At 44.4% G+C, this 15441-nt stretch overlaps 1 protein-coding gene across 1 annotated transcript; it reads left to right on the forward strand.

Moving 5' to 3' along the window:
* The first annotated feature begins 11792 nt into the window (after positions 1-11792).
* On the forward strand, positions 11793-14992 carry slitrk3a (SLIT and NTRK-like family, member 3a). Its single transcript, XM_083772602.1, has one exon. It carries the CDS (start codon positions 11808-11810, stop codon positions 14520-14522), a length of 2715 nt encoding a protein of 904 aa, XP_083628728.1. The 5' UTR covers positions 11793-11807; the 3' UTR covers positions 14523-14992.
* The last annotated feature ends 449 nt before the right edge of the window (positions 14993-15441 follow it).

Consider the following 15441-nt stretch of genomic DNA (forward strand, 5'->3'; position numbering starts at 1 on the left):
AGCCGTGGGTATTTTTGCACCGACAGTTTGAGGCTATAGAGCAAGCTGAGAGAGATAGGGATGATAGGCTGAGGTGTGTGTGTGTGTGTGTGTGTGTGTGTGTGTGTGTGTGTGTGTGTGTGTGTGTGTGTGTGTGTGTGTGTGTGTGTGTGTGTGTGTGTGTGTGTGTGTATGTGTGTGTATGTGTGTATGTGTGTGTGTGTGTGTGTGTGTGTGTGTGTGTGTGTGTGTGTGTGTGTGTGCATGTGTGCATGCATGTGTGTGTTTGTGTGTGTGTCTGTGCATGCCATATGAGGCTTTTGGCGAGGACACCATCTGGCCACGAGCTCTCAACTCCTCTTGCATGACTGTTCAAAGATAAACAAATCGTGCATGCTTCGAGCCACACTCTCATTCTTACTCACATTATGTGCGTGCATGTATGCATCTGTGTGAGCATGCGAGATGTGTCACATTTTATATTTGGGTGCTCTTTTGTCCACTTCATTCACACTGTTGGGCTAATTACTCAAATGTATAATCTTATTAGACTACCGTAACATAAAGCAGCCATTTGACACATGCGCACACGCACGCACACATGCACGCACACATGCACGCACACACACACACACACACACACACACACACACACACACACACACACACACACACACACACACACACACACACACACACACACACACACACCACACAAAGGTTTTCTCAGGCTCATGACGCCAGGTGTGTGCCCAAGAGTTCCATTGTGTGAAGCTTTTTCATGAGGTCTTGCAGGGATAGATCTGGGATCATCAAGGTGGATGCATTTAAATGTTGTTTTTACCATATTGTACTGTAGTTACAGCTGCAGCACTAATACATACACATATACTTTTGATTTAGGTTTTTTTAAATGTTTTTAATGTTCTCATTATGCATGCAGTATATTTGATATATAGATTCCGCTCACTTCTCATTTGTATTTCTTTTGTCAAAACAATCAAATAAATCTCTATCCTCTGATTTAAATGCAAAACACGTTGTTATTATAGATATAATCTTGATGTCAGGAAAATTAATTAGACTACCAGGACTCTTGTGTATATAATATTCACAGTTTGAATTAATGGCTTTTTCATATAGTTGTTCATGACGTTTTCCCAATAGGTTGCTCTATAATGTGTTATCTAATACGTCATACATAGGTACCCATGCAGCTTTTCATCCGAGTCACTGTGCTTCTCCAGGGATGCATTGCCAGATAAAGCGACTATACATTTGCACTGCTATTGATATAGAGAATGAGTGGAGGAAAATAAATTGATAAAATAATTGATAATATAACACAAACCAAAGAGAAATCCTAGCATTGTATTCATACTTGAGCTTGTTAAGTAGGGCAATGTCCTTCTGTCTACTTTGGTAACTAACAGGATATCTCATATCTTTTCATTGTTTTCATTGCGAAGATTGCAATGAAAACAAAATGTATAGTGCACTTTTGATATTGTTCATAATATGTATTGTATACTTTTGGTTTGGGTTTGGTTTTAGTAGCAGTTCAGCCAATTAACAGGACTTTTGGACTTTTGATATTTAATATCTCTGTGAGAAATGATTACGCTATGAGAATGATCATAGGTATCACAGGAAACCCAAGTGTCTGTTAGCCAACAAGCAAGTGATGTCTAAGGTCATAAACCAAAGAAAGATTCTCAGATTCAGAAAGTATAGGAACACATTCAGGCTCATTATGCATTCTGCCACCCAGACTAATTGTTTTCTTATCCTGTACTGATCTTTGTTGAACACTGTGATGATGTCAGAGCTCTGTGTGTCTACAAAAGCACAAATGTAGGCTACATTTTAATTTGTGCATAGATTTCAAACTAAAGACACTGTTACAAATGTAACATGAAAGAGATTAGAATATTCCTATTGGAAAATCTTGAAATGAGCCAGAATATAGTATTTCTCAAAAGCCATTTTATTTAGAATTCAGCGACAGAGCAGATTCTGGAGGCATACAAAGCTAGTTTAAAAGTTGGAGCAACATAAATTAGTTGTGATATCAGACTCACTTGATGTCATAGTCCTAATTTGCAAACTTTTTGTGAGATAGCCAGTTTAGCATCCCATTAGTTCAGCAATACGTTCAATTTGGTTTAATTGAAAATGCAATGAAAATGCAATATAGACTGAATTCCATTCTTCAGATGATTTTGAACAGCAGAGACTGAACTCTACAAAGTCTTTATGATCTGTAGGAGGGGGCGGTTCAAAGATTCCCATTTGATCCTTTGTCAGCTTGCAGTATAATGTTTCTGCTTTGATTAAAGGCACACAGATCATTAAGAAATAAACAACATGTTGATATGTGTTTGATATCGATGTTCTCTTGTCCTGAGGTGGAATAAATGTTCCAAATATTAATCTTGCAACTTACTGTAACATCTCTTCATCTTGGACGTCAACAAAGCACATTTTAATTCTCAAGGTACAGGCAGGCCTATATTGCATTGAATTAAAGTCATTGCAATGATTCATTTCATGCCATACTCGGGTGAAGTGACATATTTAACCGCTTTAATGCTTTTTTGGCATGACATCATAGCAGATATTTTAACATTTTCCACATTAAAATAAATAATAATAATCAGCAAAAATTACTACTATGCTTGTTATCACAATATCCCGTCTGGCTGTCTGCATGTGCACCATAGTTACTGTATGTGTTCTGTCTGCATGTGCACCATAGTTACTGTATGTGTTCTCATTGGGTTGGCTTGGTCCTGCCCGTTTGTTTGTCTTGGCAGAAGTTGGCTTGGCATTGTTCTTTTTTCCACTACGGTTGTTAAAGTCAGCAAGGGTGCAAAAGCTCATTCATAACATAAACAAGATTAGTGATGAATGCTAACTGCATGATCATAATCCTCCGCCACCGCCAGTGTGTCCCACTCTGTGTGTTCATATGGTTCAAATCCACTCAGTTGAGTTGTTTTTTCCAGGTAGCGTGCTTTTGCGTTTTGCGTCATTACTGTTAAGTATTAATCCGTTGTGTCGTGAGTCTAGCTGTCAATGTTGTGACTGGCCACTACCTTTACTTAACACGGTACCCTCAGAGCAAGTTAACAAACAACATGGCACCCGGAACGAGTCCTTATTTGGCAGGATCCGCCCATACTCCGCCCATTTCTCGTGCCCTATATGCATGCGCTCATTATTATTATTATTTATTATGCGCGCATGTGTGCATGCATACGTGTGTTTTTGTGTGTTTATCATAACAATGACATGTTATTCAATTAGCATGGTACATTATCTTACCACATCATGACCCATGGGGGTTCTGAGTGCATATTGATTAATTAGCTGCAGTATTTGTATAGATGTAGTTCTGCTAAGAATCTGGATGCAGCACCGTCTAAGATCTACCCACTCTGCACTGAGCTAAATGTAAATCCATACGATTGTATCTTTTCAACACACTGTAGAAAGCTTCCTATGTGTCTATATTCCCGTCCGAGTTGTAACAACTACAGTATAGAAAAACCCTGTTCTCATGTCAGTATTTATCCAAGGGAAAATTGTGCTGTCTGGCTCTGTGTACTGTATGTATGGTGTTGTATTGAATTACATTTTGTTGTACCCTGCTGTATTGTTTTAATCTTTTTAGTTGACAAAAAGGACTACTTTGCTGTGCTTTGAAAAACAAGTTGTGGCATTGCACCGTACAGTATATTACATTTTATTGATGTCTGTATAGCATTGTAGTCTGTTGTACTTATATTGTATACAGTAAATTATCGGTCTTCTTCAATAGTCTTGTTCCCTCATGGCAGCAAGTGAGAGATGAAGAACCATCTTCTGTTACATTACTTAGTTTTACGACATAACTCTGATCGTCTGTGATCTGCAATATAGGAGGCCTTAAAACCTTTCCATCAACGACCCAAAAGACACTATTAGATTCACCCTGAGTCTCATATTCATTAAAACACATTGTTGTTCCTGTCCTGTTGGGCCCCACAAGCAAAACGCAGATAAACTACTATGGGTCCTGAGTCAGACTCCTGAGTCCTGACCAACAGTTAAAGAAAACATTTTATTGTTGTTGTTGAGATGATCCAAGAGGTGGAAGCCATTGGCCACTACTTGTCCCCAAACGGTGATCCCTTTAATATTAACATCCATCATAATATATGCCATCGTAGCCAAGCAGTTTGGTAGTTATTTTTCAATAACTTCATGGTCCTTGATTATAAAGGAATAATGTAGTGAGATAGCAAAAGCATAGAGAATTGGAGATGCATTTGAAGTTAACTCAGGTTGTCTTGCCTTTAAGGCAATTATATTCAACATGTTGTATTTCTTTTTAGAGTAGAAAAGTTTGTGAATACTTTATTGTGAAGATGTGTACCACTGCTTTATTTTGAAAACTCTATTTGATGAGTCACTTCCTGTTAGCACCATTTTGCATGCAGCAGAGCTAGAGAAGGCAGACCTGCTCAGAGCTTGAGCCTTGAGACACATCTTACCCACTTGGGAGCATTTTTGATGCAATGTCGTAAGTTGTGCTGGTGAATCCAGTTATTGTAACTTTCTGTGATATGTTTTGTGTATGTTTATTTGGAATTCTAAACAATGTTTGCTGCTGTCTGCAGAGCAGTGCAGGTGTATGTCCTCTTGCTAATTACACTGCAGTGTGTATGTGGTTTAGCCACAGTGTGATTTCTAATTGCCTGGGTGTGCAATGCTGTCAATTTAGAACAGACACTGAATGTTTGTATTGTTTTATTATTTTACAGTTTTTACCATCAAGTCATCAAAGAAGTATACAAGTAAACGGTCAATTCCAACCTTGATTCTGTCTTCATTGGCTGTGGTTTAGCTTGGTGTTAATTGACAGTCCCATACACTGCTTGAGAACACTACACAGGTCTTCGGGAAGGAGGATGTTGTCAGTGCGCCAACTGGTGTAAGACCACCGGGTTTCCACCGCGAATTCCAGGGTACAAGTGAGGGCACTCGTCCAAGGGGAATAATATTCTCAACGGAGTTTAAGGTTGGTAGTCTTAGAAAATACGTCTGTATCAGCGCAGAAAAAGGCTGGCTGGTGGGCTGCTTTAAAGGCTCCGGGCGGAACCTGCAGCTACAGCCGTGACAGACAGTTTGCACGACCCAATCAATATTGTTTCGTGAGTATATGGATTCATTCTGTGTTGGCACCATGGAAATGGCGCCACCCTTAGGCGATTCTTGAGCGAGATGAGCTTAGATAAACTAAAGTTGTCCTGAAAGCCCTATACCTCCTTAACAGTTTCTGTCATTTTCACTTATAATGTTCGCCTATGTTCACCGAATGTGTAGACAGACTACAGGCAAACAGCGGACAGCTTGGGCTCAAGATCAACACCGGTTTCTAGTCTCTATCCTTCTTTATACTCTATGCTTAGAATCAGCAAAGCACAGCAAAGCACAGCTGGCATTTAGGATCTTGCGACCGATCTGGCTATCCAGACAGCTCTCTAATAACACCAAGCTACGGATCTTCAAAACCAACGTGAAGACTGTCCTGCTCTATGGCTCTGAAACATGCAAGACCACAGAGGGCCTAAAGGACAAGCTCCAGGTGTTTGTAAACAAAGGCCTGGTTACATCCTCAAGCTATGGTGGCCCATCGAAACCACAAATGAGGAGTTATGGAGGATCACAAAACAGGACAGTATAGCTAGTACCATCAAAAGGAGAAAGTGGAACTGGATAGGCCACACCCTTAGAAAGGACACAGATAACACCACAAGACAGGCCCTGGACTACAACCCACAGGGGAAGAGGAAACAGGGAAGGTCAAGAAACAATGCTGTTGTCATGGAAGCCTCACCCATCCTCTGCCAGAATCCTTCCCAGAACATCCCCTTCCTGTTTTTGTTTCCATCTGTGTAAGACGGTCAAGCTATTTTCTCCAGGCTGAATGAGGGGTCTGTAGTGGCAGTATATTAATGGGTGACACTGGCTGACAGGCTCAAGAAGAAGAATGACAGCTTTTCATGAAGAATGACAGTTTTACAGGATCACAGCTGGCTGCTCCCAAATACTCACATACTCCATGCATTTGCCTTCTCTCTGTGTGTGTGTGTGTGTGTGTGTGTGTGTGTGTGTGTGTGTGTGTGTGTGTGTGTGTGTGTGTGTGTGTGTGTGTGTGTGTGTCTGTGTGTGTGTGTGTGTGTGTGTGTGTGTGTGTGTGTGTGTGTGTGTGTGTGTGTGTGTCTGTGTGTGTGACTGTGTGTGTGTGTGTGTGTGTGTGTGTGTGTGTGTGTGTGTGCGTGCGTGCGTGCGTGCGTGCGTGCGTGCGTGCGTGCGTGCGTGCGTGCGTGCGTGTGTGCGTGCGTGCGTGCGTGCGTGCGTGCGTGCGTGCGTGCGTGCGTGCATGGGTGCATGGGTGCATGGGTACCTCAGCCTGAAGCCCTATATGTAAGCCCTGACCAAGGGGGATTCCATCTTCCCTATAGTTTGAATCTCGGGCACAGATATTTTAAGGTATAGGCAATAAACAAGAAATTGCGGGTCAGGTGAGTCAGGCCAGACCTGAAATGGTGCATATATAAAGCGCTTTTTATCCAAAGCGCTTATTTACATATATTGTGCATTACATTCACCCATTCATATACAGATGGCGGTAATTCAGCCGAACACCAACAAAAAAACCGGGATTGATTGATTGATTGATTGATTGATTGATTGATTGATTGATTGATTGATTGATTGATTGATTGATTGATTGATTGATTGATTGATTGATTGATTGATTGATTGACTGACTGACTGATTTGTACACTGTACAGTATGTGGCACATGGTGACATCGACCAATCCTGGATTAAAAGTTGCTAATATATTATTTATGGTCTATAAATCTCACACACTATTAGGGCAGCCGGCGGTTCCACGTGCCGCACAAGGTGCCCTTTTTCACTTGAACACCTAACCCTCAAAATGCTTTGGGTGCATGCATGTGTTGATGTGTTTGAGTAGGCTCCTAAATGTGTTGTAACACTGAATGTGTTTGTAGCACGGAATGTGATTTCATTGGCTGATGTATGATAATGTACGATGATAAGAGCGCCTCTCACTGAGTGTTATTTTTTTTCCGGCAAACTGCAGTAGCCTATTTGTTTTAAAAACATGCACCTTTGATTCAAAAGTGCATGTTCAAAAGGGTATTCAAAAGTTTTGAATAGCCTTTTTTAAAGCAAACTGCAGTAGTCTGACTATAGCCTATAGATCCTATATATCTAATGGATATATAGGTGCTATAGTCTCTATAGGCCTATATGGAGATGACTAGGCTACTTCCTTGAGACAGCCAGCGTTCTGAGCGTTGGTTATGAAGGTTCTATGACGGTGCTCAGTCACAACACAGTCACAGCACGGGCTTGTGTTGCCCGCTGGAGGCGAGGTGCGGGAGCGCACACGAATTGAACGGAATGAAAGAAACTCACTCTCTCTCTCTCTCTCTCTCTCTCTCTCTCTCTCTCTCTCTCTCTCTCTCTCTCTCTCTCTCCCCCCGCCTCACGATGACTGCTGCAGAGAGAAGGAAACGGCCACCCTCTCTTCCTTCACATCTGAGAGAGAGAGAGAGAGAGAGAGAGAGAGAGAGAGGCGTGCCAACTCATGTCCTGTCCCGTCACTACTAAATTACTGAAAATAAAAGTATTTAATATTATTATTAGATATAAATCGAGAGAGAGAGAGAGAGAGAGAGAGAGACTTTTTGACTTTTTATAAAACCTTTTATTTACAAACTAAAAAAAGCAACAATCGCTTGTTTTCAATCAAAACATCCATGTCGTTAACCAAGGGCATTTTACCAAAGCATAAAATAACATCAACTGAACAGATAGCATCGTTACGAAACAGAGACAGAGAGAGAGAGAAAGAGGGGGGGAGAGAGAGAGAGAGAGAGAGAGAGAGAGAGATCAAAAGAAGTGAGGAGGCAGCGGGATATTGATTAAACGTCCCGTGCCTGCTGCCTGTCATCCACAGGTTCTCCTGCGCACGAAGAGAACCACCCCCTCCCCCGTCCCCCACGCTCGCGCTTTTTTCCCTCCTGATGCGCGTTCGCGCTGCGGCAGCCAACGCGCTCCTCCTCAGCCCCCTCCACATATCGTCTCCCTCACTCCTCCTGTCGACAGCATCGCTGCATCTACAACTATAACGCATCGTTTCCTTCCATTGTATTATGCCCAGCCTGTTTGCGTGGTCCGCTGTATCAACGCCATATACGTCTCCCATATAGCTCAGACTGACAGACTTTATGTTCAGTGACGTATGATGACGAGCTGGACAGAAAAGCCCCAAAAGGCAAAAGCCTGCTCGTTGCCATGATCCATAGAGTCCTGCTGCCGCATCGGGCAGAGCCGCGGTCCTCAAGACGAGCAGAGGGCAATTTCAACCGGCTACACTGTTGAGCGCTCGCTCGCTCGGAGGGGGGAAGCGGACGGGCGAGCTCAGGACTTGCATCTTAAGCAAACCGCTGAGAGAAAGGAGAAGTGAGAGAGATCGAGAGAGCGAAAGAGAGAGAGAGAGAGAGAGAGAGAGAGAGAGAGAGAGAGAGAGAGAGAGAGAGAGAGAGAGAGAGAGAGAGAGAGTTTGGGTTGCATTCCTATCACGTCTTCATTTTACCTCTCCTCTCTTTTGCCTCAGCCACTGCGAGAAACTGTGTGAAAGAGAAAGAGAGAGAGAGAGAGAGAGAGAGAGAGAGAGAGAAAGCGTGTGTGTGTGTGTGTGTGTGTGTGTGTGTGTGTGTGTGTGTGTGTGTGTGTGTGTGTGTGTGTGTGTGTGTGTGTGTGTGTGTGTGTGTGTGTGTGTGTGTGTGTGTGTGTGTGCGTGCGTGCGTGCTTGCGTGCGTGCTTGCGAGAGAGAGAGAGGGAGGAAGGGAGGAACGAGACAGAGAGAGAGAGAGGGAGAGAGAGAGAGAGAGAGAGAGAGAGAGAGAGAGAGAGAGAGAAAGAGAGGGAGAAATCAGAGAGCAAGGGAGAGATCCACCGAGCTTCAAACTAGTGGTCTTTTTTCCTCCGGATGCTTTTCGATTCCAGCACGAAACTAAGGTGAGCGCTATTAGTGTTTGTGCATATATGTGTTCTAATGTTCACCTCCATACATGTCTGCGCTTTGAGGCTTAGGCTACTGGCACTGCAAAGCCATGGACTGGACGACCGACAAGCTATCTCGATATAGCGAGGATAACGAATAGATGAGAATCAGCCGACTGATCAATAGATATTTGTTCCTTATTCGCCGCTTTTCTTCCAATGTCACGACGAAAGGCAACTGCATTATGCTTGGCATGTATTTCAAAAAGCACTTTGCTTCGTCCTCATGTTGATAGGAAGGTTATTCTGCATGTCTTTCGATTGCAAAAACGGCGATTAGATTTGTTTAAACCACTTCAATTGCTTGTGATTTTATATTAAGTTATTTGAGCAAATGCACTGTTATCTTTTAATGTAATTTGGTGTATTTAGGACAGACTGAATTGTTTTATTTCTTCCTGTCAGTGCTATTTAGGAGAGATTTGGGGATGTCTGTGAGTGACTCCTTGCCGTAGCCTATTAATTATTCTATACGTCTCGTCTTATTCCTCCTCTCTGCTCTCCCTTTGCCCCCGTATCTCTCCTATAGCCCGGTGACGGACTGCAAACGGGACTGCCAGCCTGGCGCGCCACTCCGGTACCACCGGACACGGAGCAGGAAGATATGTGAAGTTGGATTCCGTTAAACTGAGTACGTATATATCCCATTAGAAATGAACCAACCCGGGATACGTGCAGTTCTTTCCAGCCGTCTTAAAAGCAAATCGAGAGCCGTTTGAGCATGGACATTTTAAACGAACGCTGACGCGATGGAATATTATACGAGGAACGAGGATCCTTTGTCACTTATCGTTTAAATACTTATTTTATTTTATTTTATTTTATTTTATTTTATTTTATTTTATTTTATTTTATTTTATTTTATTTTATTTTGAGGGGATTACTTAGTGGTTTTATTTTTGTTCGCTGAATTCCCTTTTAGTGCGCACATCAAGCTATATGTGTCAGACTTGGCTTCAGCACCATGGACAGAGACCCCGCTCTCTAGAGAAGCGCCTGTTTGGATTTTTCAGCACCTCGTTTTAACGGACAGCGCTTAGTGTGTGCGTGCGTGTGTGTGTGTGTGTGTGTGTGTGTGTGTGTGTGTGTGTGTGTGTGTGTGTGTGTGTGTGTGTGTGTGTGTGTGTGTGTGTGTGTGTGCGTGTGTGTGTGTGTGTGTGTGTGTGTGTGCGCGCTCGCGTGTGTGCGCGCGCGTGCGTGCGCGCACTTCACACGCTTGTGAAAAGCTATAAGCAGACATACAAAGTGAGCTATTCATTGCATTGTATGCACTTGTGTGTGCATGTCACGGGCGCGCGTGCGCGCATGCGTGTGTGTGTGTGTGTGTGTGTGTGTGCGTGAGAGAGAGAGAGAGAGAGAGAGAGAGAGAGAGAGAGAGAGAGAGAGAGAGAGAGAGAGAGAGAGAGAGAGAGACTTTAAACGACTTATTTTAGTTTCCCTTTGTGAATATATAGTTTTTCTTAAACAATGTCCCTGTTTTCCAGAGGGTGTTGATCTACCCTCACTGCACTAAAGCTCATTACGACCGGGTTGCAGCCGCAAGCAGAGCGCAGCTCGCCCACTGCGCTTTATTGCCTCTTGCTTTTTTCCCCTCCTGTTCTCCACTAATCGGTTGATAGCATCACCGATTAAGGGGGTTGAACTATTATTATTTTTATGTTTTTGGGGAAAGGATAACTACCTCATTCCCTCTCTCTCTCAGGAGGATCGTGATTTTTTTTATTTTTTTTAACTCAATGCACTGAATGAAATTCCATAATGCTTTCATATAAAACAAAAAGACTGTGGATGTGATTGTCTTTTATGAGCTCAGGCTTTCCTAAAATAACAATAATAATAATAATAATAATAATACTAATACTAATAATATTTTAATAATAATAAAATAATCAAATGGAAAATAGCTGTTGATAAGCAAGATAGAAGCTATAGTCAAACAAATATCTTTAGAATCATGTCAGCACTCAGCACTGCGTGACTTACCAAATCACCTCAACTCGTCCTCTCCAGTGTCACCACTGTGGATCCTGCTCTGTCTCTGATAAAGGCTGACTTCTGCTGAGTACTGCTCGTGACCAGGCAGGATTAATCTGTCGTATCCACACCATCATTCATTTTCACAATAACACTATACGAACACCAACAACGCTCTGATTCTGGACCCTGAGTTACCGAAGAGGGGTCGGGTCCCCGTTATGTAATAAATACTGACGAGACGGCCTCTCCTCGCACTCAACCCATCCACCTGCTGTTGCCTTTGTTTATTCATGGGATAAGCATCTCTGCAGCTTGATTTATTGCAACCTTACTGGTATATCTGCGGCATAATGGATGACGATGGCCTCCTTATGGTGACGCTAGGAGTCTGAAAGCAGAGATTTGTTTGCTTTGCTGGATGTCACCCGTTCTATCTATAGTGCTATAAGTCTGTATTTAGTTTGAACCACCACTAGCAACACTGTGATATTTAATCTCTCTCTCTTTTCTCTCTCTCTCTCTCTCTCTCTCTCTCTCACTCTCTCTCAACCATGCTCTATTGCATCTCACCCTCTTATAGTATGTGTGTGTATATGTATGTAATGTCTCTCCCTCTCTTCTTCTCTCTCCTTCAACAGTGCTTGGTTGAAGTGGCTCTGCCCGGAGCCGTGACTTCATCCCTCGGGTGTCAGCGAGGATGCTGTGGGTTACCTTGCTGAGCACCATAGCTTTAGGATGGACCACCCCGATCCCACTGCTGGAGGACTCGGAGGAGATCGACGAGCCCTGCTTTGAGCCCTGCTACTGTGAAGTCAAGGAGGGCTTTTTCCATGTTCACTGCGACAGCAAGGGATTTACAAATGTTAGTCAGATCTCCCAGATATGGAGCCGGCCCTTCAAGCTCAACTTGCAGAGGAACTCCATGCGGAAGCTGTACTTTAACAGTTTCCTCCACCTCAACAATGCTATATCCATTAACTTGGGGAATAATGCATTGCAGGACATTCACGCGGGAGCCTTCAATGGCCTGGGGATCCTCAAACGGCTGTTCCTGCATGAGAACAAGCTAGAGGTTTTCCGCAATGACACTTTTCTGGGTCTGGAGAGCCTAGAGTACCTCCAGGCGGACTACAACGTGATCAAGCGGATCGAGAGCGGTGCATTCAGGCACCTCCACAAACTGAGAGTGCTCATACTCAATGACAATCTGATCCCTGTGCTCCCCAGCTATCTGTTCCGGTCCGTGTCACTCACGCACCTGGACCTGAGGGGAAACAGACTAAAGATGTTGCCGTACAAGGGCATGCTGGAGTATGTCGGCCGGAGCCTGATGGAGATTCAACTGGAGGAGAATCCGTGGAACTGCGCGTGTGATATTGTTCAGCTGAAAACCTGGCTGGAGAGAATCCCTTATACTGCACTCGTGGGAGAGATCACATGTGAATACCCCTTCCACTTCCATGGGAAAGACTTGCGTGAGATTAAACGCAGCGAGCTCTGTCCGCAGCTCTCTGACGTGGAGATTGAGGCAAAGCTGGGAATCCCCAGAGTTCCGTTCAACAATGAGAACACATGGCCCACCAAACCTTCCTCTATGCTTTCCTCCGTTCACAACACAGCTTCATCGGTGGAGTACAAAGAGAGGCATGTCAAGCCCACCAAGCGGCCTCGGCCCACCAAGAATGCACCGACCCCTCGTAGTATGTACCCAGGCAATAACCAGCCCCCGGTAGCTGGCTACCAAACCAGGCCTCCCATCCCCATCATTTGCCCTGCTGGATGTACCTGCAACCTTCACATTAACGACCTGGGGCTCTCAGTTAACTGTAAAGAGAAGGGCTTTCACAATATCTCTGAGCTCTTGCCACGGCCTCTCAATGCTAAAAAGCTATATCTCAGTGGGAACCTAATACAGAAAATCTACCGTTCGGATTTCTGGAATTTTTCCAGCTTGGATTTACTCAATTTAGGGAATAATCGGATATCCTATGTTCAGGAGGGCGCCTTCATCAACCTGCCCAACTTGAAAAGTTTATTCCTGAATGGAAATGATATAGAGAAACTGACCCCAGGGATGTTCAGGGGGCTTCAGATGCTAAGTTATCTCTACTTTGAGTATAACGTCATACGTGAGATCCAGCCCGCCTCTTTCTCCCTCATGCCAAACCTACAGCTGGTTTTCCTCAATGACAACCTGCTTCGCACCTTGCCCACTGATGTCTTCGCAGGCACCAGCCTGGCCCGCCTCAATCTGCGTAACAACTACTTCCTTTCCCTGAGTGTGCGTGGTGTCCTTGAGCACCTGGACTCTCTAGTCCAAATTGACCTGCACCAGAACCCCTGGGACTGCACCTGTGACATCATCCCCCTCAAGCAGTGGCTGGAGAAGCTCTCGTCCGTCATCGTTGTGGGCGACGTAATCTGCAAGACGCCCGATTTTGCCTATGGCATGGACCTGCGCTCATTGGAGGTCGAGGTCGTCTGCCCTGATCTGAGGTACTCCTCAGGCCCCTCCCCGGCTCTGCCTGGTGGTGACGACCTTACCACGGGGAGCTCTGACCTGGGGGAGGCCCGTGGGAGGGGAGCTGTGCCACTCTCTGTTCTCATCCTTAGCCTCCTTATCCTCTTCATCTCTGCTGTTTTTGTTGCTGCTGGGCTTTTTGCCTTCGTCCTCAGGCGCAGGAAGAAGCTGCCTTTCCGGAAGCGCTCTGAGGTAGACCTGGCGGGAATCCAGATGCAGTGCCGGATATTCGAGGACCCGCCGAGGCAAAGCACTGCTGGGAACACCGGCACGCCAGAGAAACCAACGCCCAGTGTTCACACACACACCCACACCAGCCACGCACATACACACAGCCATGTGTATGATTACATCCCCCACCCAGTGACTCAGATGTGTAACAATCCCATCTATAAGCCCAGAGAGGGAGAGATAGCGGGGGAGTCGGGAGGGCAGTTTTCAGAGAAGGAAGACAATAGAGGTAACTGCAGCAGTAACTACAGAACCTTGTTAGAAAAAGAAAGAGAGTGGACACTGGCCGTGTCCAACTCTCAACTCAACACCATCGTCACTGTCAACCACACCACCGCCGATCTTGCAGGATTTCACGAGAACGGCGGGCTCTGCCCCACCGTGATTGATAGCCAGAGGCCCACGCCAACCGTTGGCTTCGTAGACTGCCTGTATGGGACCGTGCCAAAACTAAAGGACATGCACGTGGCGCACGCACATCCACCAGGCATGCATTTCCCAGACCTGCAGCAGGACGCGCGGCTGAAGGAGACGTTGCTTTTCACAGCGGGGAAAGGCTGCTACCCCGACCCCACCCAAAGCGATTACCTCGAGTTAAGGGCCAAACTCCAAACGAAGCCGGATTACCTCGAAGTCCTGGAGAAATCATATCGGTTTTAACAACTTAAACCCACGGAGAATAACACACAAAACAACACTCACCTTTTTACCATAATTCAAAGCAAAAACAAAAATACCAGTATTGGAAACATACAAAAATTAAAAAAGCAGCATGATATAAAATGAAATATTATATTACAACGTTTCCCCCCAAATAATCGCTTTGGAGGAGAGGCCATTCTCAGATATTTCAATGAAGTGCCTTTTACAGAGTAGCCAGCAGTGTTAACAGCCGTTATTTTTATACTTAATAGATGTGTCTATATGCCCAGGAGGGAGCGGGAGACAGAAGAAAGGGGCGCCGGGCTATTAAAAAACATCCGAAATGATATTCCGTTGTTCGAGCTCCTTTTTACACGCTCTGACGGTGGAGTTACCGTGACACACGGGAGCTGGACGTCTCCCCAGACACGGTGCTCGAGTTTGTCTCTTTTATCTTTCACCTGGATGTACAAATACCCGGAAGCCGTGCACATACAGTTTGTAGGAAATGATTAAAAGAGAAAATCTATATATATATATATATAAATATATATTAAAAATGAATTGCAGTTTGCTGCATGCACTCGCTCCCATGCAGGGGCGAGGGATTTGCTCAGAACTATCACTTCACGTTATAGAGATACTGCAACGCATTTACAGTTCAGTGTTCTATTTAATTTTATATCTTATTAATATGGTTATTACTATTAATGAGGACTATACTGTCTATATCAGGGTGCTTCTCGTAACTGGACGCACTGACCCACGGATGGTAAAACATTTGTGAATATTATATGATGACGCTCAAGGTTTTCTGGATATCCCACGCACTTTGTTAAGGTACCCCCCCACCCCCCCACCCCGTCCCACTCCCATTGCTTCTGGATTATCATCGTCACCCACTAACGGCTTTGTAGGAGGCACTTTTAATGTTTTC

The sequence above is a fragment of the Protomyctophum parallelum genome, assembly GCF_964188405.1.
Source record: "Protomyctophum parallelum genome assembly, chromosome: 9".
NCBI lineage: Eukaryota > Metazoa > Chordata > Actinopteri > Myctophiformes > Myctophidae > Protomyctophum > Protomyctophum parallelum.

Bases quoted from the DNA above. Each gene is read 5' to 3' on its own strand.
- slitrk3a (XM_083772602.1), top strand. From the start codon at position 11,808: ATGCTGTGGGTTACCTTGCTGAGCACCATAGCTTTAGGATGGACCACC.